The sequence below is a fragment of the Petaurus breviceps genome, unplaced genomic scaffold, assembly GCF_028583685.1.
Source record: "Petaurus breviceps papuanus isolate PSGF00001 unplaced genomic scaffold, PetGlider_PUasm1.0 90750, whole genome shotgun sequence".
NCBI classification, from domain to species: Eukaryota; Metazoa; Chordata; class Mammalia; order Diprotodontia; family Petauridae; genus Petaurus; species Petaurus breviceps.
In genome coordinates, this window is record NW_027187335.1 from 2,744,834 (window position 1) to 2,771,834 (window position 27,001).

Genomic DNA, 27,001 nt, shown 5'->3' on the forward strand with positions numbered 1-27,001 from the left:
TCTCTTGAATCTCCTACCTCTTTTTCGAGATCAACAGTTGGAAGAGGTAGGTCCATTCCCGGGGCTGTCTTATTGAGACTATTGGTTCTTTCCAATAGCTGCTTGATTTTTTCAAAGTTTGCAAATGTGCATATGACAAAAATATTATTATGTCAGAGTTTGGAGGTCACCATTAACATACTATATGTGAATAATCTGTATATTTACAGAGGTGTAAAGCACGCAAAATTGTGCATATATTGTACCAAAATTTAAACTTTAACATACACTCTGTTGCATATATAGCAACAAGATACGATAAAATCTGAACAAAGACAACCAATAAACAGCCAAATTACTATTTACACATAAGACAGGAAATGATGATTAAACATCGCCTTATAGAATGTCATCAAGGAGATGACTTTTTTTTCCTTCCAAGGATGACAACTCCCCCCTCCCCAACTTCTTAAAATCTCTTTTCCTGGTTCACCTATGAAATAGATGCTGGTGACAGGATGACATTTTGATACCTCTGACTTTGTCCCAATCAGGAATAGGGACATAGGACATTAACCTAGAGGGATGTAACAGATCAAATCTTTCACAATGAGATTTTTAAAAAATTTACCACTGAGTACACTGTCACTGATACTTCTCCTGTATTTCCTACCCACATATGTTCAGACTTGACTGTTACAATTAGAAAGAACAATTAGCAGGCATCATTTGCTAATCACCGGATACTATTCATAGCTAAATTAAAAAATGGCCTTTCTAAAGTAACCCTGGTCCCAATGTCCATTGGTATGGGACTCCTTCCTAACCGGTGAAGATGGAATTGATCACCAATAAGGAAAGAATCCCATACCAATGGACTTTGGGACTGAAGTTACATTAAAATAACAGTATAAACCAATCTCTGGAAGAGAAAGTTCTAAGAACATTTTTTTAAAGGACCTCCTTCTATTTCCCTTATCAAAATAGAGAATTTTCATTGTCTGGCCAGCTGACTGCTTAACACAACATAACTGCCTTTCTCAATGACCAAAACAGAAGAATTGATTTTCTTTTTAAGGGGAAAAAAAGACCTTAGTGAAACCAAACCAAAGAAACAATAGCAAAAGAAGATGCTAACTTCTGTGAAGCTGCTATGGTGTAATAGCCAGAGGTCCAATCATGACAAAACCACTCACATTCAGTAAAGTGTTCTAAAAATTATTCTTCCTAATGGCAAAGTTCAATGCATGGGGGAAACAGAACAGAACAAAAGGAAACAACTCTGAATTAAGATCTTAGACTCAGTTTCCAAGTGGCATAGCATCATTTCAAGTACACTGTCCTTCCTGTTGGTAAGGCTGTGTTGAAGTTTTACTTAACAGTCATAAGCCATGAGTCAAAACAGCTAATGGGAGCTGACCAGTCCCTTGAAGTCCCAGGTAAGGAGGTATGCTGCCCTCCTTTCCCAACTCTATTTAAAAAAATACCCTAAAGAGAGAGAGAGCTCAAGAGCTCAAGAGAAAATATCATATCTGCTTCACTGGATCTATTTTTTTTAAAAAAATATTTACACTTTAGAATGGACAGTGAAGTAACATGACTCAAAGTTTCCCACTTCTTCCCCCCACTCCACGTGTCTACTTGCCATATATGAAGACCTTGTCTTTAGTTTGGATTGTCTTAGTTGATAATATAAATATACAGAAGTAGGAGAGAAGAATGATTTGCTATAGCTTTGTTATGTCTAACTTGGTTGTGAACTGCAAAACCCTGAAATCCAATGACAGTGATTGCGGTGGGCAGAAAGAGAGGAATCGATTTTCGGATGGTTGTGATTTCTACTTGAGTTTTCAACTTGGCTAGAAAATTCCAGTGTACCTTCATCCTGTCTGTATATTAGACATAGTTCTCTGGGCTGGATATTTTTTTTAACTCTCAAAAAGAAAGTAAGCATGACTTTGGTGAGAGGGTGGGGCCCTCCAGGACTATCTCTGCCCACTGGAAAAGGCTAACTTGTAAAGGGGAACAGTACTTCTACAAGGCCACCCACATGCGTGGAGAGAGAAGAATTTATGAGAGGTCAGTGCTCTTTTTCCACTTGTCCTGCATAGATTACTGGTGGCAGGTGGTGGGTGGGTGTTGAGGGGGTGGAGTAGGGAGTGGAGAGTATGCTATTGGCCCTGCTCTTTGGGACCATGTTTCTTTGGGAGGAAGTTTGGGCATAGGAAAAAATGTAACTAGGTTTCAGTTTTTACTCTTTGTAAAGTGCTTTGGTATCCTCTAAACACAAAATATTTCCTGATCTCTAAAATCAAAAGGTACCATTTCCTTCTCTTTCTCAATAATTGCATCAAATATTAGGCAGGGTAGGGAAGGGAAGGGAACCTTCCTCCATAAGGACTCAATTCTTCCATGAAGTGGATCATTATCATTAAGCCAAATCCATGCTTCCAAAGCCTTTTGACTCATTTCCCCCCCTGAGATTACTTCCCATATACTTTTCAGCTATCTTTTTTTGTACTTTAATTTAAAAAAATTTTACTTTCTCTATTAGATTGCGAGTTCCTTGTGGGAAGGAGCTGTCTTTGCCTTTCTTCTTGTCCTTAAAGTTTAATGCCTTCATAATGCCCATCCCTAGCGACATGATGGGTACTTAATCAATATTTAAAGACTAACCCTCCCTCCAGTTCTAGACCAGCATCAGGTCAGTAAAGAGTCTTATCACTGACACCAGGTGCTTCCCCCATTTTCTGGGTTGCCCTCTCTCACACAAGCAAAAGTGATGTCAAATTCATTTGTTCTCAGCGGTTGGATATTCCTCAGACACAAACTTGAACTCTTCTTGGCCAAAGAGGCAAGCATCTCTTAGTAAATTCATATGGAGAGTTAAAAAGTGTGATCGTTCCTTTATCCTTCAACTATACCATAAGCTCCTATATGATCAGGGCTCATGTTTGTTTTACTTCTTTTGTATTCCATAGTGCCCAGCCTAGGTTATTTATTGAATGCTTGGAAAACAACTCTGGAAAGTGCTCACGATGGATAGAGGTTGGGTGATCTTGGCCAAAGTCAATTTAGGCAGAACTGTGCTGGAAAGGAAGATCAGGACAAGATGTTTTGCCTGGAGAAAATCAGTGTTGTTATTATGAGTGGCATATTAAATTAACCAGGCATTAAAAACTCATTTGTTGTTGTTGTCGTCATGATTTTTGAAAGAAGTTCAAAGAGCAACTACAAAAAAAAATTCAGAACTACTAATCTAGTCCCACCAACTCATTTGACAGATGATAAACCTGAGACCTAGAGAGGATAAGTGACTTATACAGGTAAAATAGCAGAAGCAGTATTCTAAACTCAAGCTTTCTTTCTTCAAATCCAGTGTTCTTTCTAGAGTGACAGCTGACTCTTCAAGGTTAGGGATTTGGGGTATAACCCATTACATCTCCCCAGGAAAAATTCAGACACTATTAAGTTCTTGTAATTGGAATGGAGGCCAGAATGAATCAGTAGATTCTGAAACAGAATATTTTCTGAAGGAGTGAAGTACTCTTGCTTTGCTTTCAAGGACAGATAATAAACCAGGATTAGGTCTGCAAACAGCTAGAAGTAACTTGTAGACCTTTTTTTTAGACACAGTATAATGATTTATACTTAGCATATGTACTTTAAAAATGTAAATGGTATCTCTAAAGAGAAGGATAATTTTTTTAACTGATTAAATGGGTTTCCATCAGCCTTTTAAAAAATACTATCCAAAAAATTATGGAGTCAAAAAATGTCAGAGCAGGAGGGGACCTTGGAGAGCATCAGGTTAAGATTCTTTTTTATATGTAGGGAAAGCAGGGATGGGGTGCAGTTGTGGTAGAGGGTGGGGGGTAGGGGTAGGTATTAAGTAATTTGTGGAAAGTCAGGTAGATAATTAGTAATAGTTACTGATGTGATTAGCAGAGTCATTTTCTCATAGATTTTGTGAAGGTAAACATCAGTTCTTGGCAGGATTATTACCAATTCCAAATTTGGGCTTTCTGAATAAATGAAATTATACTTGTTTTACTATATAATTCTCTCTTGGGTTAGTGTTCTCTGATTTTTCTAGGAAGGATGGAGAAAAAGATAATTTCTGCTGCTTAGAGAATGTTCTAAAAGCAGTTTCTGGTGAGAAACTTGCTTTGGGGTCATATAAACCTAGAGTATCATTCAGTTAATTAAAAAAAATAAACTTGAAACTACTTTACTATATATTAAAAAAAATAAGCCCCAAACTCACCACTGTCCATCCCCATCCCTACATACTTCATAGGAACTGTTGACTGGATAAGAATTTATGTGAAAATGACTTGTAGGCTATAATGGAATCCAGATTGAATCTGCTTCAAGAAAGTGATATGAGGGTCCAGAAAAGATAGCTTAATCTTGGGCTGCAGGAAAGAGAGGTATAGGGTCTAGAGTGAGGGAGAGTTTGTCTCATTGACCCATTGTCTCAAGACTCAGCTCAAATCCTATCTTCGGTGGAACTCTTTTCAAGTCTATGGAACTGCTAGGACTGTTGCACTCTGAAATTATTTCATCTGCACTTTATATATCTTGTATGTAGGTATTTATTTACATGTTAACTCCCCCATTAAGATGTAAACTCCTTGAAGACAGGGCCTGTTTTTGTTTTTCTTTGTACCCTCATCATTTAGCATAGTAATAAATGTTTGTTGATAGATTGACACTGTCTTGATTGGGTCACACTGGAGTATTTCTTTCAGCTCTAGGGTATACTATGACATTCTGAGGAGGGCAATCAAACTGTGCCATACAAGAAATAGTTCAAGGGAATTAGGGATATTCAACCTGGACAAGAGTTAATTTTGGAGGAGAGAGGAAGGAGAGAATGGGTATTTTTCATAACTCTACAAAGTTGGGTAGAGGCAGTGTGGTAGGATGATAGTAGGGTACACATTGGGAGGGGGCAATCAGAAGATCTGGGTTGGAATCACTTGATCCTGCTACTTATCACCTTTGTGACCTTAATCTCTAGGCCTCCTCTTTAAGATATATGGATTGGACATTATGATGACTTCTGGAAATCTTTCCAGCTTTAAATGCTATGACACTAAAGAGAAGCATATTTAGTTCAATATGGAGAAGAATTTCCTAATAGCTAGAATTGTCCAAAAGTGGAATGAGCTGCCTCCAGTGAGTGACCCAGCACCATAGATCTTCAAATTGGGGATAGTGCAGAAGGAATTCTTGCTTATGGAAAGGACTGGACTCAGGGTCCCTGAGGACTCTTCCAACTTTAAAATGCTATAATTCTATACACATTGATAATGTACAACATTATTCATAACAGAAATAGAATGTGGTCAACTCTCAATTGTCCAGATTAATAGGTGAGAACTATTAATGTGGATAATTCACAACAATTCCCTTCTCCTTCAAATGACAATTGTATTTGACTGGATTTGGCTTTTGTTTCATTGGTTGCCATCCTCAAGACTTTTTAAGCTTCTCACTTGGCTCAGGTTAATATGAAGATAAGTTAACCCTATCTGATGTACAAAACTCTTAATGTAGAGATATGGGGCACCTGGAACGCTTCTAGGGTTAGGCAGGTGGGAGAAGGATGTGGGATCAGGCGTTTTAGTTGATCTCCAAGAATGGAGTATACCTTCAGATTTTGGATGGGTTGTATGCTGTTCTAGAAAGAACATGAAATTGGGCATCAGGGGACTTCCAATTCAGGTCCTAAATTGCTGTGTGATCCTGGACAAGCTGCTTCACGTTTTCAGGCCTCAGTCTCTTAATCTGTAAAATGAGGGTTTGAGCTTGATGATGTTTAAGTTTTCCTCCAACTCTAAAATTCTCTCTTTTTATATATACATAATCTGTGCCTTGACAAATAGAAATCACATATTTACATCCCTAGAAGCATAGAAAACTGAGATTAGCAACTTAGAACAATATTATCTTTTTGAGCTCCACCAAGATGATATTGAAGCAATATGCTGTTGTTGGGAGGTTAGCCTTGTAGTCAGGAAGACCTGAGTTCAAATCTAGCCACTAAAGAATAGTGGCTGTGTTGACCCTTGGCAAATCATGTAATTTCTCAGAGTCTCAGGCAACTCTCTAAAACCTTATTGAAAAGGTACTGATTGGTATTGGTGGATGGATTTTCCTTCTTAGGAGCTCCCCATGCTAATTAAATCAGAGATATGATCCCAAAGGAGGGAAAAATGTAGTTTGAATTTTGGAGGCAGTATGATACAGTGGAAAGAACATTGGGTCTAAAATCAGAGAACATAGATTCAAATCCCAGTCCTGAGACTTACTCCCTTGTGTGACGCTGGGCAAGTCACTTAACTCTTTGTGTTTCAGTTTCACCACCTGTAAAATGGGGAACATAATAGCACCTACTTCACAGAGTTGTTGTGAGGATCAAATGAGATGGTAGATTTATAGCACTTTGTAAACAGAGCGAGTGAGATGCAATGCCAATAGAGAGCAGATCTTGGAGCCAGAGAGACCTGGGTTCATGTATTACCTTTGATTCATACTATCTGTGTGAACCTGGTCAAGACACTTCACTTTTCAGTGCTTTAGGCAACTCCTTAAGTTGCAGAGAAGGTGCCAACCTCCCTTGGTAGAGGGAGTTTCCTGACCTGGAAGTTCCCTATACCAATAGAATCACAGGTCCAGTCCCCATTCCTTTGCAAATCTTAAAGTGCAATATATATGTTAATTATTATTTTTATTATTCAGTCATCTCCCTGGCCTTGAGATGATTTCAATCCATTTTAATGTCCAGGTTCTGAGATGGGGACTTAATGAGTGATCAGAAAGGCATTTGGGAAATGAGTCCAGAGGTCACATCTCAGGATGCACAGGGCCTGGAAAGCATCCTGGTCACTGCTCTAGGTTCAGGTTATGGACACATGGCACAGAAAGAAGCAGAAAGTACAACAGTCTTCCTACCAGGAAAAAGGCAGACATTCATATTGGTTCTTTTGGGCCTTAAAAAGAAAGCACACCTGGGTTAGAAAAGGTCAAGCTGACTTGTCTGAGGCCATCGCCTGAACTAGAGCATTCAGAGAACCCTACTGTACTCTGTGCCCTGTGCACAATGCCTCAGGCTCCTTCTCCAGCTGTTCTGTCTCCTTCAATGGCTCACGGGTGGTGGGGATGGGCTGAGGAACCCAATGTTTCAGCGGGAAGAGTGCTGGCTTTGGAGTCAGATGACCTGGCTTTGCTATTTACTTCCTGTAGAATCTTAGGCCTTCCTAGGTCAGTTTCTTCATCTACAAAATGAAGGGTAAGGTAGGGTGAGCTAGATGACCTCTAGGTCCCATCCAGCTCTGGATCTGGGGTATTATGATCTTGCCTTCTCTTGCCCTCTACTGTCTTATCTCAATTCACCACAAGATGGAAGCCTCAAGACCTGGTCCTATAACATATTCTTAGGCTGACAACCAGATGGCATTTCGTTGTTTGAGGCTGCCCCCACAGATAAAGGTATCATCTAGTGAGCAGGGGCACCATAGCTGGCTCTGTGCAGGTATCTATGGGAAATACTGTCAACCCAACCCCTAGTTTATCCCTGGAACAAAAGACAGTAGCTAAATTCCACTCTAAGGACCTGGTAACCACTAACTTTTCTACCTTAAAATTAAATCTTTTTGAAAATGGGATGGGGAAATGAAGAAATAGTGATTGGGATGGAGATGAGACAATGGCAATGGTAGATGTCATGAGAAAGCAGGTGGTCCAGATCCTTAAAGCATGCTACTAAATATTTCTGATACTGGAGAGGTGGTCTGGTCCCCTGGGCTGACCTCCTGGTCCTTGGGCCTTTGCATATTGCCCTGGTCTCCTGGAGGGGAGCTGAGTCCAACCCATGGCTTATCATCATTCACCAGGGCTGTAGGGTAAGGTTCCACGTAAATGCGTCGGACCATAGGTCGCATATCCTGGTACTTGGTTTTCTTCTCTTCAGGAAGGCTTGAGGTATGGGGTAGGAGTAGGCCCCGGTGCCTATCAGTGGGGATCCTGATCTGCTTTGCCTCAGTGGTCTCCTGGGACAAATCTGCAGCCCGCGAGAGGTGCTGAGTGTAGACTCCCTCAGAAAGGGACAGAGACTGTGTTTCACTGTGAATCCGGAGCCAGCGGTGGTGACGGCTGAAGTAGCCATAGTGCTGGTGTTTGCTCAGCTTCTTCCTCCCTGAGAAGCTCACCAGCTGTTGGGAGCTGCCCGCCATCTTATCAGGGTTCTTGGCCATGAAGCCTGAGAGTGTCAGGCTGTTGAAATACTCAGCACAGGAATGGTCGGTATCTGGCTCCAGGGTCTGGCCCTGGTTGTCCCCCCTCAAGGCCATGCAAGGCTTCATATCATGCACCTGTAAGACATCAGGGGCACTGCCACTCATGCCACTCATGGCCTGATGGGAAATGTCATGGGATGACAAGTAGACCAAGTCCAATTCTCGGGGGCTAAGGGCATCACTGGAATCATAGTCACTATCTGTAGGGAGAAATACCTCAGAGCAGCCTTCTTCATCTGAACAGGGCTGGGAGTCTGGAAAGAACAAAGGCTATCATTAGAAAATAAAAGTCTCTCAAATGTGAAACCCAGGTTACATAAACTTCTGGCATGGGGTACCTGTGGCCTCGAGGCTGCAGGGTCCACACTCCCGCACTAGATTAATCAGAGGAAAGCTTTTGATAAACTTTTCAGTACTGCAGCCTACAGGCTTCTAAAACTCACTTTGGAATGCCCTGTACAGTCCTCTATTCCATGTAACAAGAATTCAGTGAGAAGATCAAATGAGATAAAAATGCTTTCTTTTTATTTTAATGTTTATTTGTTTTTGTTGCTATGTTTTATTTTATATATTATTCATATATATATTATTTATATATAATATATATTCTAAAATGAAGATAATATATATATTTATATATTATCTTCATTTTAGAATACAGATATTCCTTCTACATAACATTCCCCATCATGGTTTCGATACACTGTGGGTTGGCATAAGAAATTAAATAGGAGTTTTGGGGAGTTTTATGGAAGTTGTAGATGGCACGCAAAGGCTAGCAGATGACACAGAAAAAGTTTAGAAACTCAGAAATGCACACAATATATGCATAGTATTATATAATATCACCGTATTTTATCTTTTGATACTGTAATAATTCAGACTTCTTCTCTTGTATGAAGGGAGGGTCAAAAAAATTTTACTTAAATTTTTCCAGATTGTGGGGGTGCTGTGTCCCTAACATGTGCAACGTGGAAGGGATAACGGTATATCTTTCCTTATTCCCTCCCTGGAAAACCACCTCTTAAAATAAAAAATAAAAAGGAAAAAAAGAGCTCAGGATAACTAATGAATGCTTCAACCATGCCTGACAGTGTATGCCATATCTCACATCTATAGCCCCACACTTCTGCAAAGAAGAGGAGGCCTGCTTGTTATTAACCACCATTTATGTCTCTTTCTCCCAACTAGATTGTAAGTTTTGAGGGCAGTGGTCATGTTTTATTTTACTTTGTCTATAACCCCCCCCCCGCCGCCTGTCACAGTATGTACTTAGTAAATATTGATTGTTTGTATAGGTGAAAGTGTCTTGAGAAATGTTATTAATAATTTAAAATATTAGTTATTGATCTTTGAAGGCAACCCTGCATAATTGTTGGAGAATTGTCCTTGGAGGCATCAGGTTGGCACAGAATGGATCATAGGGTTAGAGCTGAAAGAACCATTAGAAGCCATCTGGTAAAATCCCTTTGTTTTATTCGGGATGGAACTGGGACACTAGTGGTATAGTGACTTGTCCAAGTTCATACAGGTAGAGTGGCAGAGGCAGGTAAAAAAACCCAAGTCTTCTGACTCCAAAGCCATCATCCTCTCCATTGCACCACATTGGCATATCTAGGCCAAGAAGAACCATAGTTAAATTGGCCTCTCTGACATATATCACTTGTAGGGTAGCTAGTTTGGTGTTTGCAGACAGATGAGCTGGGTTCAGATCCTGCCTCTAATATGCTGTGATCTTGAATAGTGACTCGCCTAGGGTAATAGAGTCAGTAATCATCAGAGGCAATATGTGAAGCCAGGTTGTCCTGGGTCTGTGACCAGCTCCTTACCCATTATATCACACTGCCTCTCTAAGAGTTATATACTATTAAATGCTTGGTAAGACCACTATCTGATGGGGAGAGCTGGATTTTGCTACCTTTCTCCAACCCCTAGTAGTGGCCTAAAGCTGATTGAATTGAATTGAAATCTAAACCTAAAGCCGGTTGAAAAATTTGAATTTTATATAAAATCAGTTTATCTATGTCCTTTTCCCATAGAGAGCTTCACATAGGGAATAGAGATATAGCCTTAGAGTCAAGAAGCTAGGTGGCCCATTCGACAGAGTGCTAGGCCTGGAGTCAGGAAGACTCCTCTTCCTGAGTCCAAATGTGACCTCAGAATTTTACTAGCTGTGTGACTCTGGGCAAGTCATTTAACCCTGTTTGCCTCAGTTTCTTCATCTATAAAATGAACTAGAAAAGGCAAACCACTCCAGTATCTTTGCTAAGAAAACCCCCAGTGGGATCAGGAAGAGTCAGACATGATCGAACAACATGGACTTTTTGTTGCTGCTCTAGTGAACATGTTTTTCATTCTGTCAGAACTGTTGTAACTCTTGGTGATAACTGAAGATAAGTGCCCAACTGTGAACTCTGAAGCAACAACTGAATACTTCAAGTAGGGACTGCACGAACACTTAGTAAACATTTACTGTGTGCTAGGTAATCTGGCGATAAAGTAATACAGTATTAGGTCCCTTTGCCTTCAGAGAGCTTGTTAAGGTCTGGTAGGTCTGTTGCAGTTCCAGCTGTGATTTATTGTATGTGTTTGGCACTTTAGGATTTCAGTGTGCTTTCCCTGTTGTGAGACATGACGAGCAGGTTGATTTTAGAAAAACATGGAAAGACTTGCATGAAATAAGAAAAAGTGAAATGAGCAAAACCAAGAGAACATTGTATGCAGTAACAGCAAGATCGTTCGAAGAATAACTGTGAAAAACTAAGCTATTCTGTGTGTTATAAATACGCAAATCAACTACAAAGGACTGATGAAGGAAGATGCTATCCAACCTCCAGAGAAAGAACCGATCAATAGAAGTATGCATGGTATGGCTTTACCTCTCTCTCTCTCTCTCTCTCTCTCTCTCTCTCTCTCTCTCTGACCTTCTCTAGTTTGTGTAGTAGGGAGGGATAGACAAGAGACAGATCAGAATTTAAAATGGAACAAAAAATAAGTTAAAAATAAAAATTTAAATTAAAAAACCTAAAATAATCAAAGTGCTTTTCCCTACATGGCCTCACTTCATCTCTAAGTTTGGTATTATTATTATTTACAAATGCAGAAACTGAGTCTCAGAGAAGTCTTCACACTGTTATAAATATTACATTGGGAGGATATCCTTAGTTATGATCCTTATTAATTTATGTAACAAATGGATCATAGATTTAGAGTTGGAAGTCAGGTCAACAAGCATTTATTAAGTGTTCACTATGGGCAAGGCACTGTGCTAAGCACTGGAGATAAAAAAGAAAGACAAAAATAGATATTGCTTTCAAAAAATTGACAATTTAGTAGATGCTAGAAGGAACCAGAGTGGCCATTCCCTCATCTTACAGGAAACTGGGTCTTCCTAACTCCAAGTCTGATGCCCTATTCACTATGCTACACTACCTCCAATTTTGCAGAACAGAAATCAGGACTGGAGAGGTTATATGATGAGCCTGCTCAGAGCTATATACCAAGTCAGTGACAGAAAAAGGACAAGAGCCTATGGCCCCTCATGCTTAGCCTGGAGAGCTTTCTGTGAAGTGACATAGCTCTGTCCAAGGTGGCGGAACTTGCACTGGTACCCAGAACTCCAGCATCCAGATTTTCTTTTCTATTGCATTATGGCTAGAGTCTACTATGACTCCAGAATTCACGTGTTGGAGATGGATATTAGTTTTTTTCAACAGAACTGGCATTGCGTTGGTGCAGGTCATAGAACTTCCTCTACCAATGCAGAACTGCAATCATTTTTGCCATTTATAGTCTTAGAGAACTGACTTGCCCAACATCCCACAACCTGTATGTGTTGGAGGAGGGTCTTGAGTAATTATAGCAAACATTTATGTAGTGCTTATTATGAACCAGTCACTGTGCTAATCCTGTCCCCTGCCCCATCCCCACCTTGCTCCACCAGCAGCCACAGCTACCAAAGAATCAGAAAAGAAAGTCCTTGGCACTGTTAAGTGGCTCAATGCACTGGTTTTTAATCAGTGGAAATAACATGAAAGAAGATGCATTTCCACCTGCTTTGCCACCACACCCTAAGGACCACGGGGCTTTTCCATCTGATGTCCAGCAGAAACCTTTATATTTTTTATATTCCTCCAATAGAATGTGAGCTCCTTGAGAACTAGGGTTGTCTTGCTTTATTATTTGTAATTCCAGCACTTATACAATGCTTGACACGTAAGTAAAGATGCAGACATACTTTCATTCATTTATTTAGTATGCGTGTAGGTTAAGGACCTTCCAAAAGGGAATCTTTGGAGAGCAGAACAGCAGACTGCATTGAAATAGAACCTAGGTTGTATTGTGCATGCTTTCATGATTGCTATTAATGTCATTGAGTCATTTCAGTTGTGTCTGACTCTTCATGTCCCCATTTGGGGTTTTCTTGGCAAAGATACTGGAGTGGTTTGCTATTTCCTTCTCCAGCCCATTTCATAGATGAAGAATTGAAGCAAACAAGGTTAAATGACTTGCCCAGGGTCACACAGCTAGTAGCTCATGAAGATGAGTCTTCCTGATTCCAAGTCCAATACTCTCTCCCCTTTGTCACCATCAATGGCAGAGCTGAATGATGTTTTCTTCTTTAATAAGTTGACAATGAAACCCTATAAGACGCAAAGGCTCCTCATGGCCCAAGGGGGTCATTTTTGTTGGAGGACTTAGTAAGGGTCATCTCTGAAAAAGGTTGAGCATGCCCTCACAAAGCCTGGCTAGGGCAGAGGTTCCAGGGTTCAACTCACTGTCGATCCTTCATTTGTGGGAAAGGTTGCAAAGTACAAGATATATTGAAATGTAAACACAAGGAGCTAAAAAGCGTTGGAGTATAGTGCCTAGGGTGTTGGATTTGGGAGTCAGGAAGACAACCTGGATTTTAATCTGGCCTCAGACAATTACCGGACTAGTTTGTGACCCTGGGCAAATCAATGTCTAGCCTCATTTTCCTCATTGGTAAAATGGGGACAATGGTAGCTGCTATTGCATCTACTTTGTAGGGCTGTGACAATTATACTAGAAAATATATACATACATTACATATGTATATGTATATATGTGTGTATACATCTATATGTATATCCCTTTGAAGATCTTAAAACACTAAGTAAATGGCACTTCCTACATGAAACCTTCTTCCATGACCACTCTTCCCCACTCCCCCATCTGCTAGTGTCTTGTCTGGAAACATCCTAGCATTTCCTTTTCATTTAATTATACGTGTAACTCCTCTCTAATAGAATATATTCAGCTCCTTGAGGGCTGGGGTGGTTTCATCTTAACTTTCTATTTTGAGTGCACAGCACAGAGCTTGGCACATAGCAGATACTTACTAAAGGCTTGTTGATTGATTAAGTAGAGGGATGGTGATTTCTTACTCTTTAAGTTTAATAATAAGATCTGAATGTAATTGACTGGATACTTCAGTCCAGGGGCCAGCATCACAGTTTGGTGCTTTTTCCTAGAGGAAAAAGAGGAGGAGGAGGAGGAGGAGGAGGAGGAGACATTTGTACAGCAGAACAAGGATCTTTCTCATGCTACATCCTGTCCCCTTGGAGAAGAGTAGCAAATTAATATAACAGCATCCACTCTGGCTAAGAGAGGAACAGAAACTTGGCAGGTCCTGTCATCAGAGAGCGTGGGGTATAAAAATAGAGTTATGTGAATCCTTAAATGAATAATAGAATTTAGAACTAAAAGGGAACTTAGAGATAATTTAGTCCATTTTTTTCACTTGACGGATAGAGAAACTGAGGCCCAGAAAGCCTGGCCCAACTGACTAGCCCAAGGTTACATAGTGAGTTAAAGGAAGAACTGGCACAAGATCCCTGTCTCTTGACTTTTCATTCCAGTGTCCTATGTGGTCTATTATAATTATGAGAACTAGAAAAAATTCAGGTAATCTTTTCCCTATTTGCCTATTATTTCATTCCTTAGCCTTAAATATTTGGCTCAGATATACCTGTCTATGTCTATGTCTATATCTATGTCTATGTCTATGTTAACATCTATGTCTAGGTTTAGGTCTGTGTCTATGTCTATGTCTATGTCTAATTCTATATCTAGGTCAAGGTCTATATCTAGGTCTAGTTCTAGGTCTATGCTGAAGTCTATGTCTATGTCTAGGTCTAGGTCTACATTTATGTTTAGGTCTAGATCTACGTCTAGGTCTATGTTTACATCTACGTCTGCGTCTATGTCTATGTTTATATCTATATCTATGTCTATGTCTTGATCTTGGTTGATGTTGATAATAATATCTATGTATATATGATGTGTATATAATGTACATGCATGTGATACAATGTACATATGATATATGTACATGATATAAATGTATATGATATATATGTATATGCCCATGTGCATGTAGACACACATTACATAAGTAGGTATGTTTGCATATATTTACATACATATGCATACATGTCTAGGCCTATGTGACTATATGTGTTGTGTAAATAGCTGCGTATATATACACACATGTATATATACATATAGATGTATAAGTATACATGGTATATATCTATGCATGTATATTGTGCAAGTATATATCTATATCTGTACACTTGATTCAATCTCCAAAGAGTGCATGAAAAATCAAGTTTTTTTGTAAGTCAAATCCTAGATAGAATAGAATCCTACTTTTCCCAAGGACCTGATTTCAGAGCTAACACAAGGGTAGTTTCTGATGGGTTTTCCGCTACTTACTACTGTCTTGTAAAGAGCATCCTCCTTCTTCACCTTGACCTGCAAGAAAATCTCCTGGTCATTGGCATTGGTCCTGATGAAGAGCTGAGTTGGCCTGGCTTGGCATGAGCACCTCAAGCACATCTCACCTCGCCAGGATCCTGAGAGCAGGAACTGGCACATCTCTCTCTTTCTGTCCTCAGAGTCTAGCACAGCGCTTGGGACATAGGAAACACTTAAAAGATTGCTGAATGGATTTGACAGTAACTTTAAACCATCCATCTCAAATTAATAGGTGTTTATTCAGTATCTACTAAATGTAAGATACTTTTGTTAGGTGCTAAGCATAAAAAGACAAAAGGAAAAATGGTTTCTTCCCCCAAAGTTCTTACTATTGGGGGATGTAACAAGTATGCAGATAAGTATATACCTTATTATTTGAAGAAGATGGAGAGAGGACTAAATAGCTGGGGGACCAGGAAAGGCCTGCTATTTAGGGATAGTATCTTCTGTTTCTAGCTATTGGGTGAAAGAGTGAATGCAAACACATCCTTAAAGCACAACAGAAAAGTTCTCTCCTTTTAAGCAATCTTGTGGTGAATTTGCTGGGTGACCTTGAGCAAATCGTTTCATCTCTCTAGGCCTATTTCTTCCTCTATGAAATGAAAAGTTTGTTGAAAAGGGACAGGGTCAAATGAGAAAATAGAATAAATGGGGGGTAGGATGGGATGGAGTTAGTCTTTCATAATATGACTATTATGGAAATGTTTTGCATAACTACACGTGTAGGACCTATATTGAATTGTTTGTCTTCCAAGTGGGGGTAGGTGAGGAGGAAAGAAGGGAGAGAATCTGGAACTCAAAGTTTTAAAAAGAAATGCTAAAAATTTGTTTTTACATGCAACTGTGAAATAAGATATACAGGGGTGGCTAGGTGGCACAGTGAATAGAGCACTAGCCCTGGACACCAGCCCTGGCCTCAGACACTTAACACTTACTAGCCATGTTACCTTGGACAAGTCACTTAACCCCAGTTGCCCTGCCCTCCCCCCTCCAAAGTAAAAGCAAAAAAAAAAAAAAAGAAAGAACATATACAGCCAATGGAGTATAGAAATCCATCTTGCCCTATAAGAAGGTAAGGGGGAAGGTAGATGGGGGGATATAAGAGAGGACAAACTGGGGGAAGGGGTATTCTGTATGTTTGCCATCTTGGGGTGGATGGTAGAGGAGAGATGGGGAGAAAATTTGTAACTCAAAATCTTGTGGAAATGAATGTTGAAAACTAAAAATAAATAAATAAAACAAAAAGAGAAAGGTTTTGGATTAGATGGACTCTAAGGTTCTTTTCAACTTTGGCTGTCTAAAATTCTAAACATCAGGTAGCTTTGTACCCTTCTAGTATGGGAATGCTTTGAAAAGCCTCAGGCCAGCTCCCTTACTGGAAAAGGGACAACAGGTATTTGCCAAGGACCCTACATTTTTTCTGTGCACAGTAGGACTTTAATGATTTTAGTTTATAATAGGTACATTTGGAACATCTGTTTCACAGCAAGTGACACAAAAACTTTGCACCCAATTGCCCAAGACAGGAGAATTTTGGTCCAAGGATAAGAAAGTTGGAAAAAATCTATAGATTGAAGTTGCTGTTTCTTACCACTCACGGCCTTTCTCCTCTGGGTTTCTGGGGATGGGGATGGGGATGGAAGACAGTCTATAGGTGACGAGGTTGAATTGACCTTTTTTTCATTCTGCTCATTGGAGGGGTCAATTAGTTTCATGATGGGCAAGCCGGTCCCTGGTTGTTTGTACCTCGCGCACTGGAGAGCATCTGTGATCCACCTCATTTCACGCCAAATTTCATCTATTTGCTTTGGAACAAAATCATAGAAGATGGTGAGTTATTAAATAGATTTCAAAAACTTATGTTTTTGCCTATAATTTCAAAACTGTGAATTTCCCAAAGTATTGGTTTTGAACTCATGCCAAATATACAGAGAACCAGTTAGCTAAGGAAGAAAGTTCCACTTATTTTTGACCTTTTGGCAATTGAAAGACCTGGGTTATCGTCTTTGCCTTTCTGATGTCTAGTTGTGTCCTTGAACAAGTCACCTCACCCTTTCTAGGCTTCAATTTCCTCATTTCTAAAAAGATGAGCTTTACTTAGAGTATCATCAAAGTCTTCCCAGTCCCTTATGATGTCCTTGAGGGCAAGGACTGTTTTGTGCCTTTCTCTGCATCCTCAGTGCCGTCTGGCACACAATAGGCACTTAATAAATGCTTGATAATTTGATTTAACTTGATGATCTATGATTCTACAATCTAAACTGTTTTATTTAAAGCATTTGGTTATACTGGGCTTCCTGAGAGCGAAGATGTGAGTGATGCTAGATTAATGTCCCTGTATTTCCAGTTTATGCCTGGGTACTGATGGGTATCAGAGAGGAAGAAAAATCATATAATCACAGGTCTGGGGTTGGAAATGAATTTAGCAATATTCTAGTCTAGGGTTCCTTAATATTTTTTGTGTCAAAGGCCCCCTTTGGCACTCTGGTAAAACCTGTGGATCCCTTCTCAGAATAATTATTTTAAATGTGTGAAATAAAATATATAGGACCACAAAGGAAGCCAATAATACTGAAATACAATGAACACATTATTCTTTTAAGAGTTCACAGACCTCAGTTTAGGAACCCCTGATAGTCCATTTTAAAGATGAGAAAATTGAAGCACAAGGAGGTTAATTACTTGTTCAAGGTCTCACAAGTCATCAACATCAGAGGAAGGGTTTGAATTCAGGACCTCTGACTCCAGATCCAGCTCTCAAGGTTTGAAGGTAAGGAAATATGAAATGTTACATTTTGGTTTCAAAAACTCCTTAGGGTTTCACACTCCATGTCTACCCTGAACAAATATCCAGACCGTTGGAGGCAGCGTGGTGGAAAGAACCCCAGATTTGGAGCCAGGTGACCAAGTCTGAAATCCAGTGACCCTGGGCAAATCACTTAACCTCTCTCTGACTTAGTTTCCTTATCTGTTAAGTGAATGACATTTACCAGTAAATGTATCATTCTATGACCCACAGGCATAAAGATTTTCCTCTATCGTTCCAAGGAAACATGAAACCATGCTGTTGTGGGACCAGCTGATCAAGTACTAGGGGAAAGCAGAGAATGAACAACTAAAGTTGGAGTTGGTGTTTCATAAGGGTAGAAATAGGAAGCCAAGAGAACCTGGTGACTTGCTTACTTCCTCCTTCTACATCCTATGTAGAATGGAAACTCTTTGAGGGCAGGTCTTTTTCATTTATATCTTTGTACTTCTGGTGGCTAAAAAAATGCCTTGCACATGGTATATGCTTAATAAATAAATTGATTAAATGCTTGTTGAAGTGAACATTTATATCTTTGATTTCTAGCCCATGATTTTCTGGTGGAACTGTTGAATCCTCCATTTTGCTAACATTGCAATGCCCCTAGATTGCATAGGTTTATCCTCAGGGTTGGGTTTGGAGGTCTTGGACCAGGAAATAGCATTGGATTCTTTCTTCTTGGGGTAGAGATGGTACCAATATTTAGGCTGTGGGAACTTCAAAGAGGTAGGTACAGGGATGTAGGCCTGCAGGGAACCTGTGGCCTCAAGAGCACATGTGGCCCTCTAGGTCCTCAAGTGTGTCCCTTCAACTGAATCCAAACTTCACAAAACAAATCTCCTTAATAAAAGAATTTATTCTGTAAAACTTGGACTTAGTCAAAAGACTGCACCCAAGGACCTAGAAGGTCACATGTGGCTTCAAAGGAGCAGGTTTCCCATACCTGGCCTAGGGAGTTCACCAAGGGATTCATACAAGGCCTCTTTGGGCCTTGTCTTCTCTATAAAATGGGAGGAAGGCACTAGATAAGTGGTTCTTAAACTTTTTTGGGTGGAGGGGTGTCATTGGCAATCTGATGAAGCCTATAGATGCTTTCTCAGAAGAATGTTTTTAAATGCATGAAATAAAATACACAGGATTGTGAAGGAAACCAATGATAATGAAATCAATCCATCTATTTATCTATCTAAAAACCAAGTTCATGGACTCCAGACCCAAGTGTCTCAAAGCTAGACATTTGTGGTCCTAAAGTTGACTTTAATGTGACTTAGCTAAGTAGTTTTAAAAGACGCCCAATTTTCACCCATTTTGCCTTCTACTGCTGATCTAAAGGTAACTGACAACATAATCCTTTCTGGTCTTAAAGATCCAAATTCAGCTGCTAAAAACTTGCTGACACATTAAAAAAAAACAACTGACAAAACTCAACCTGTAACCTTCATGGATCTGTTTGTTGCAATGCTCAGTACCCATTTCTTTTCACCCTGCCTTAAAAAAATCAGTTTTCAACTCATAAATTAATGCCCTCCCCCCACCTTCCCACCACTGTACATAGGCAAGATATTATTTTTATTAAAACATAAGGGTGATCAGCTTTCTCACAACCTGGTTACAAGGTGCCCGTGGGGATGATAGATTGGTCATATTAAATGAGCTGTGTTTCTAATACAGCTTAGGAGCATTTGAAGCATTACAGTATATAAATTATGTCCTAATTGCCATTTCAGCTTCAGCAGCTCTAGAATATGCCAAACTCGAGGCCTTGACAATTTCTGCTCTGGGTGGGCTGTTTGGAGAGTCCGCAGACCTTATCTGGGATTTTCTACACTACCCCCATTCCCCTCCTCTCTGGCTTCTCTTCATAACCTTATTTACATAGACTCCTTTGCTCTTTATAATGTTTGGTTTGTGTGGTGACTTCAACACTGTCTTAGATCTGGAATCATACAAATGCTCTCGTGGCTTGTGGTCACTTCTGAAGGTTGCAGTATGCGGTGGGCTGAGATGTGTGCACCAATAGGTGAGTGACTGCAGATGGTTTTCATTTGGAGAGGGGCAAAAAAATGCGGGTGAAAGAAAGGCCTGATCAAAATAATCCTAACCCAATGCCCAAGGTTTCTTTCTGGGGGACATAAAAAGAGAGATTTGGGCCCGAAATGATCCCACCCCAGCAGGAGTGGGAGGACTCCCTGGAGCCTGGGGAATCCAGGAGAAGTCTGAGTTCTCTTTGGCCGGAAAGGATGGGTTTTTAACCCTTTGGGAACTGGCTTCTTTCCAAACCATTTATGTCCTTTCATCCTGGCTGACTAGAGGAAGGGCACCCGGGTGTGTGGATGGGATGAAATAGGGTGGGGGTGTTTCTAATTCCCTTCAAGGAGAAAAGGAAACAGGTTGGAGCTCAGATGATTTCCCAACCTCTTCCGCCTTCTTACAGATGCCTGGCTTGACTGTGGGAAGAGGGGAGGGATAGAAAGAAACATGTGGTGGGGGGAGCTAAGATGGGAGTGGGGGAAAGACAGGTGTAAGTGGCACACAGGAAATCAGGAATAGAGCCAGAATGTTCATTCAGGTCCCAGACAAATAGAAAAAGCTTCATCAGAGTAGAGAAATATATTGGTCTGTGGAGAAGTGGATAGAGAGTTGGACATGTACATGGAATCAGGGAGATCTGAGTTCAAATCTTTCCTCAGATGTTTGTTGACTTTTCAATTTGGGGCAATTCACTTAACCTCTCTCAACTTGAGTTTCTTCATCTACAAAATGGAGATAGCATTTATCTCCTAGGCTTATCATGAGCAAATGGGAGAATCTGTGTAAAGTCCTTGGCAAAACTTAAAGTGCTATATAAAGTTAGATATCATTATGAGTTATGGGCAGAGTGGCTTATGTAAAATGGGAACAGAGTCTAGAATAGTCAGTGAGTCACTGACCTAAACATATTTAGAACCATTTTGAAAGAATGGAAAAAAAGAAGAGGAAGAGAGCTTAAAGACTCCTTTATGTTAAAGACTCCTTATAGCAATTTGACAAATGTCACTCCTCTAGTGGATGGGGATGTTATACAATATGTGCCCAGAAAAGTAAGAAATAATTTCAGAAGGGAAAAGCACTAATAATAAGAGATTAGTAGGAGGTGACATTTGAGCTTGTCCCTGAAGAAAGCTAGGAATCCTAAAAGGTACAGGTGAGGAGGGAGTTTATACTATTCATGGGGGACATCCTGTGCAAAGATATGGAGGCTAGAGATGGGAAAATAGCAAGCAGGCTAATTTTCTGGAATGTAGTGTGTGAAGGAGACTAATGTGAAATAAGCCTGGAAAGGTAGACAGTATGAGGCCTTAAATGTTAAACAGAAGATTTTTATATTTTAACATAGAGGCAATGGAGAGCTACTGAAGATTCTTGAGGAAGTGAGTGACATGATCAGATTTGTGTTCTTGGAAGATTATTTTGCCACCAGTGTGAAGGATGGCTTAAAGACGGGAGAGATTGGAAGCAGTAAGACCTTAGGCTATCAGAGCAGTCCTGGTCAGAGAAGATGATGTGAACTAGGGTAGCTATGACAACACATTCAGATGTTTGTGAGAAATGCTATGGAAGATTTGATAAGACTTGACAACTGTTTAGATAACAGGGGTTAAGAAGAGTAAAATGTTAAGGATAGCTCCAATGTTGTGAATGTGAGTGACTTAAAGGATGACCAGAAAAGGGAAGTTTGGAGGAAGGGGAACCCTTTCTTCAAGGGGAAGGATGATGAGTTTCATTTTGGGCATGTTGGGTTTAAACTCCCTATGGGACATTTAGGTGGTGATGTCCAGCAGGCATTAAATTGGAATTAAAGCCCATCACAGAGATGAAGGCTGAATATGTAGATTTGGGAGTCATCCCCTTAGAAATGTTAACTCGATACATAAGAACTATTGAGATCATCTGTATCCCAAGGGTAGAGGGAAATGAGAGGATCCAGGACAGAACCTTGAGATATCATCTCTTCTAGGGGACAGGAGAAGGGTGAAGGTCCTGCAAAGCAGCCTGTGAAGGACTGGTCAGATGATCAGACAGACAGGGAGAGGACTAGTAGAATAGTATTAGGAAAGCAATGATGAAGAGTATTTAAGAATAGGAAGTGATCAACCATGTCAAAGGCAGTAAAAAGGTCAAGAAGGGTGAGTCCTGGGAAAGTACAAATGACTTTTTCCTCTTGATATTTTAGCTGTGAAAGGGAAAGAGAGATGAAACAATAATTTGAAGGGATAACAAGGTAAAGCAAAGATTTTTGAAGAATGGAAGAGAGAAGAAGAAGGAGGAGGAGGAAGAGAAGGACAAGGGAGAAGGGAGGAGAAAGGAGAGATAGGAGGGGGTGGGAGAGAGAGACAGAAAGATAGAGAGACACAGAGACAGAGATAGGATTAAAGGGGCAAATTGCTAGAGAAGATAGAAGAGAATGGGAGCAAAGATCTAAATAAAAGTGTTGACTTTGACAAAGAGTAGGGCCATCTCTTGGTCAGACTGTAGTAAACAAAGAGAGGACAAGGGATGATTTGACAAACGATGTTGGTTTTGGAAAGGCTTGTTCAAATGTACTTTCATTTCTGTTTCAGGAAGTCTAGGATGTCCCACTGCTGTAACTTTACCACATTGCTTCATATAGTTGGGCATAAAACTGGACCAGCCCACTATAGTCTCCTCTTTCTGTATAATTCTCCTATTCCTTTGTCAAATAATCATCTTTCCTTTCCACAATATAAACCCAGGGAGCAAAAGAAAAGAAACTTAACTTCCTTCCTTCCTTCCTTCCTTCCTTCCTTCCTTCCTTCCTTCCTTCCTTCCTTCCTTCCTTCCTTCCTTCTCTCTCTTTTCTTTTTCCCATTCATCTGGGATATTACAGTTCAATAACAAGGAGCTGAATAAAGCTGGGGCATCCAGGAGAGTAGACCAGAAAGAAATCTTTTTGAAGATGTAAAAGAATTGCCAATTCACCATTTCCTACTCAAACTTTTCTCAATCCCTAACTTGGTGTTTCCACAAATCCTCATGATCAAAATTTATAAAACCTTTTCGTTTGTATGGCATTTTCAATTAAAAGTGTTTTCATACTATTGTTTTCTTTCTGATTTTGTGAAAAACATAATGTTAGGTATTACTAATATTCCCATTTTGTAGACTGAAGAAGAGAGGCAGTGAGGTGGTGCAGTGAATAAGAATGCTGGGCACTGCAGTCAGGAAGTTCTAAGCTGAAATCCAGCCTTGGGCAATTACTAGCTTTGTGGCATTGTGGGCAAGTCACTTAGCTTCTTAATGCCTCAGTTCCCTCAATTGTAAAATGGAGCTAATAATAGCTGCCACCTCCCTAGGTTGCTGTGGGGATCAAATGAGATGATATTTGTAAGGGGAATGAAATAAGCATTTATAGGGCACCTGCTATGGACCAGACACTGTGCAAATATTATTTCATTTGATCTTCACAACAACCCTGAGAGGTAGGTACTGTTATTAGTCCCATTTTACAGTTTAGGAAACTGAGGCAGACAGTGGTTAAGTGATTTGCCCAAGGTCATACAGCTAGCAAGGTCTGAGACTGGATTTGAACTCAGTACTTTATCTACTACACCACCTAACTGCTTCTAATAAAGCATTAGCATAGAAGAAGGCACTTAATAAATGCTTTTTTCCTTCCTTCATAAAGTGACTCGTCTGCAGGGCTTAGTGACAGAGCTGGGGTTAGAAGGCAGATGTTTTGCCTCTGAGCTTAGTGCTGCTTCCATGAGGTCCTGTTGCCTGTGCGCTTGCTTGTATTTTATCATATGACACTAACTTTTAGGTCAGCAAGAACTGAGTCCCAGAACTATGGAAATTCCCTGGTTCTTTGGCCAAAGAGCTAATGCTGACACTGTCCTAGTGTCTACAATCCTTGAAAAGGTCAGATCTCCCTAAAAGAAAACCAGGATATGGAATAGCTCTCCCCAAACTGGCTGAGTTAACAGGGGCTGCCATGATCTCATTGTTTTCTTCCTGAGGTCAACTTGTCTAGTGTTTAGTTATCATTTGTTCTCTTCTTTTTGAAAGCTGCAAACGAAAAATAAATGAATTTTACTCATCCCTAGGAATGAGCAGATAAGCCAGGCCACTGGATAAGATCCAGGTTCTCCTGCTTGTCTTTAACTTGTTCATTTTTACTTTGAATTGAGAAGTCACCATTGCCCAGGGTTATGGCAGAATGGACTCTGGAATTCTGATCGAGCTGTAGTTTTTCATGGAAACTGATAGGAATCTTTTATTTTTGTTTTCGTTCTGCCCTAGGCATTGTACTTCCTCAAATGAAATAGGAAATATATGGAAAGCACATGAATGTTCTTTAAATATACTAGCAATATTTGATATTTTTTCAAGGACATAACACTTCTGTTCAATTCAACACTTATTTATCAAGCACTTACTGAGTATACAGGATGTTAGGTACTGGGAATATGGGAAAACTAGAAGGGTATGTGATCTTTTTCATCTTGGGAAGTTTTAGCCACCAAAGCAGATAGAACATGTTTATGACTTGGTAGATATGTCATAAGGAATTGCTTGAGGCACATGAAGGTTAAGTGACCTTGTCAGCATTACCTGGTAGTAAGAATCAGAAGCAAGACTTGAACTCAGGTATTTCTGTTGCTAAACCCAGCACCCTATCCATCAAGTCATTCTGCATCTATAGGGACTAGAGGGAAAAAGATACACACGTACACACACACACACACACACACACACACACATCCTTTTTTTTTTTTTTTTTAAAGCAATCGGGGTTAAGTAATTTGCTCAAGGTTACACGGCCAGTTATTTCTGGGTGTGGTGCTGAGTGTCTGAGCCCGGGATTCGATCTCCAGATCATCCCTACACTGGAACCGGTGCTCTTACTCGCTGAGCCACCTGGCTGCCCCTTACACATCCTTTTCTTAATGATTTTGGATTCCAGTGAGGGGTTGGGGTGAGGAGGGGAGAAAGTCATATACAAAAATAACCACAAATTAGAAAATTACTAAATCCTCAAGAGAGATTCAATTAAAAGGGATAAGAGATTTGGGGGAGAAGGATGCATAGATTTAGAAGGGGCTAATGTTGAATAAGTTGTATTCCCATCTCCCACCGCTCCCTTCCTCTCCTTCACCTTGACAGGAGCCCACAGTTACCTGCACATAATCTAAGACTTGCTGGTGTCTTTGCTTGGCTGCTGATACTTCGCCGTCTGAGATTGCTTCCCTCAGGGATTGCTGGGTGTTCAGAGAATCGAGCTCTGTGACAGCAGAAAGGCGGCAATACAGACTAATAAATTTCTCCCTGTAGCTACAAAAATGAACTGGAAAATGGAGAACCAAAATGAAGCATGTTAAGATCTCGTATCAAAATAGAGAAATTCATACCTTGGAAAGAACAAGTTGAGTGAAAACATGATTTATTAATCCGATCAGTGGAAAATATTAAGCCATAAATAAATTATAAATGTGCTCTTAAGGGGCCAGTTGTCTGGCTTTAGTCAGACAGTTTTTCCTTTTAAGGTTTTTCACCTAGCCCTGGGTAAGACACAGGGAAATGGTAGGGGTTAAAGCCAGAGTTTATTTGGATTTTTCCCCCATGAACGAAATATATGTTTGTGTGTGTGTATGTGTGTATATATATATGTATATGTATATGCACACATACATTTGTCTATCTATCTATCTGTCTGTCTGCCTATTTTTTTGTGGGGGGATTTGGACCTGTTATTTCATTGGTGTAGAAAACTCCTGGTGCAGAAATAATAATAATAACCACCAACATTTATATAATGCTTACTATGTGCCAGGTACAATGCTAAGGGCTTTATAATTATTTTCTCATTTGATCCTTGCAAAAGCCCTGGGGAAAACGTGCTAATTTTATCCCCATCTCATAGATAAGGAAACAGAAGTTAAGTCATTTGCCCAGGGTCATACAGTTAGTAAGCGTCTAAGGCCAAATTTGAACTCAGATCTTGACTCTAAGGCAGGCTGAGCACTCTGTGCAGTATACCACCTGGCTGCCCATAGGAATATCACTCTATCAATGCAAATCAGAAAATGCTCTGCAAATTACAGTCTTCAAGTTGCCTAGGACATTGAAAGGTTAAGTCTCTTGCTCATGGTTACAAAATCAGTATGCATAAAAGGCAGATCTTGAACCCAGGTCTTTCTGACTACAAGTCCAGCTTTTTACCCACTATGCCATGTGGCCTCATACATCCATTCTTATCTCTTTCTCTATCTCCATCTCTATCCCCATCCCCACCCCCATCCCTATCCCTATCCTCATCCTGTTTCTGTCCCTATCTCCATTTCTCTCTCTCTGTCTTTCTCTCTCTCTCTCCTTTCTTTCTCCCTTTCTCTATCTCTACCTCTCTCTCCATCTCTCTCCTTTCCATCCACACCCATATGACTATATTTACACAATCTAAGTCTACATATGCATCTATATCTATAGCTACATTGACTATATATCAATAGAGGACAGCAGTTGTTTTGTTCTTTGTAGTGGTGCCCTCAGTGCTCAGCACAGTGTCTGGCACATAGCAAATGTATAATAACTACTTGTTGATTTATTGATATTTCACATTCATCAAATTAGAAAAAAAAAGTTTTCTTATCGCTTTAAAGAAAAAAAAGTACAGCAGAAAACTTAACCTGGGTTTGATTTTTGAATTTGACTTTCACTGAATATCAGGATTTTAACCAGGATTAGAAACACTGAAAAAAAGTATGAGAGGTTATTCTTCTGGTTTCCCTTATAGCCTATCTTTGAAACCCTGAGTATCTCTCTCTGTCTCTCTGTCTGTCTCTCCTCTCTCTTTCTCTCTGTCTCTCTCTCTCTCCCCTCTCTGTCTCTTCTTCTCTCTCTCTCTCTCTCTCTCTCTCTCTCTCTCTCTCTCTCTCTCTCTCTCTCTCTCTCTCTCTCTCCCTCCCTCTCTCAGTAGTCTGTCATGACTAGAACTGGTTTTTCTTTTAGCCCTCTACACTGCCCTGCCCCCTCACACACCTCTCACCCTGCCCCCAGTACATTTAGCTTCTTTGGAAGTTACTGGGAATTGAACTCCAAGTGGGGCATGCCAAGGTTGGCCCTTTTCCCC

General features: G+C 40.1%; 1 protein-coding gene and 1 long non-coding RNA gene across 2 annotated transcripts in view; one reads left to right on the top strand and one right to left on the bottom strand.

Annotated features, from left to right (window-relative positions):
* Positions 1-1,923: 1,923 nt before the first annotated feature.
* On the top strand, positions 1,924-18,355 carry LOC138145763 (uncharacterized). Its single transcript, XR_011164306.1, has 3 exons — positions 1,924-2,058; positions 16,767-16,898; positions 18,088-18,355. It is a non-coding gene; the product is annotated as an uncharacterized lncRNA (long non-coding RNA).
* Positions 7,406-27,001, bottom strand: part of ANKFN1 (ankyrin repeat and fibronectin type III domain containing 1) — a 177,383-nt gene continuing 157,787 nt past the window's right edge. The window contains exons 15-17 of the mRNA XM_069067384.1: positions 25,053-25,219; positions 16,660-16,873; positions 7,406-8,539 (exon numbers count right to left, since the gene is read on the bottom strand). Of these exons, the coding sequence (XP_068923485.1) occupies positions 7,740-8,539; positions 16,660-16,873; positions 25,053-25,219 (1,181 nt within the window). The 3' untranslated portion in view covers positions 7,406-7,739. The remainder of the gene's footprint in view (positions 8,540-16,659; positions 16,874-25,052; positions 25,220-27,001) is intronic.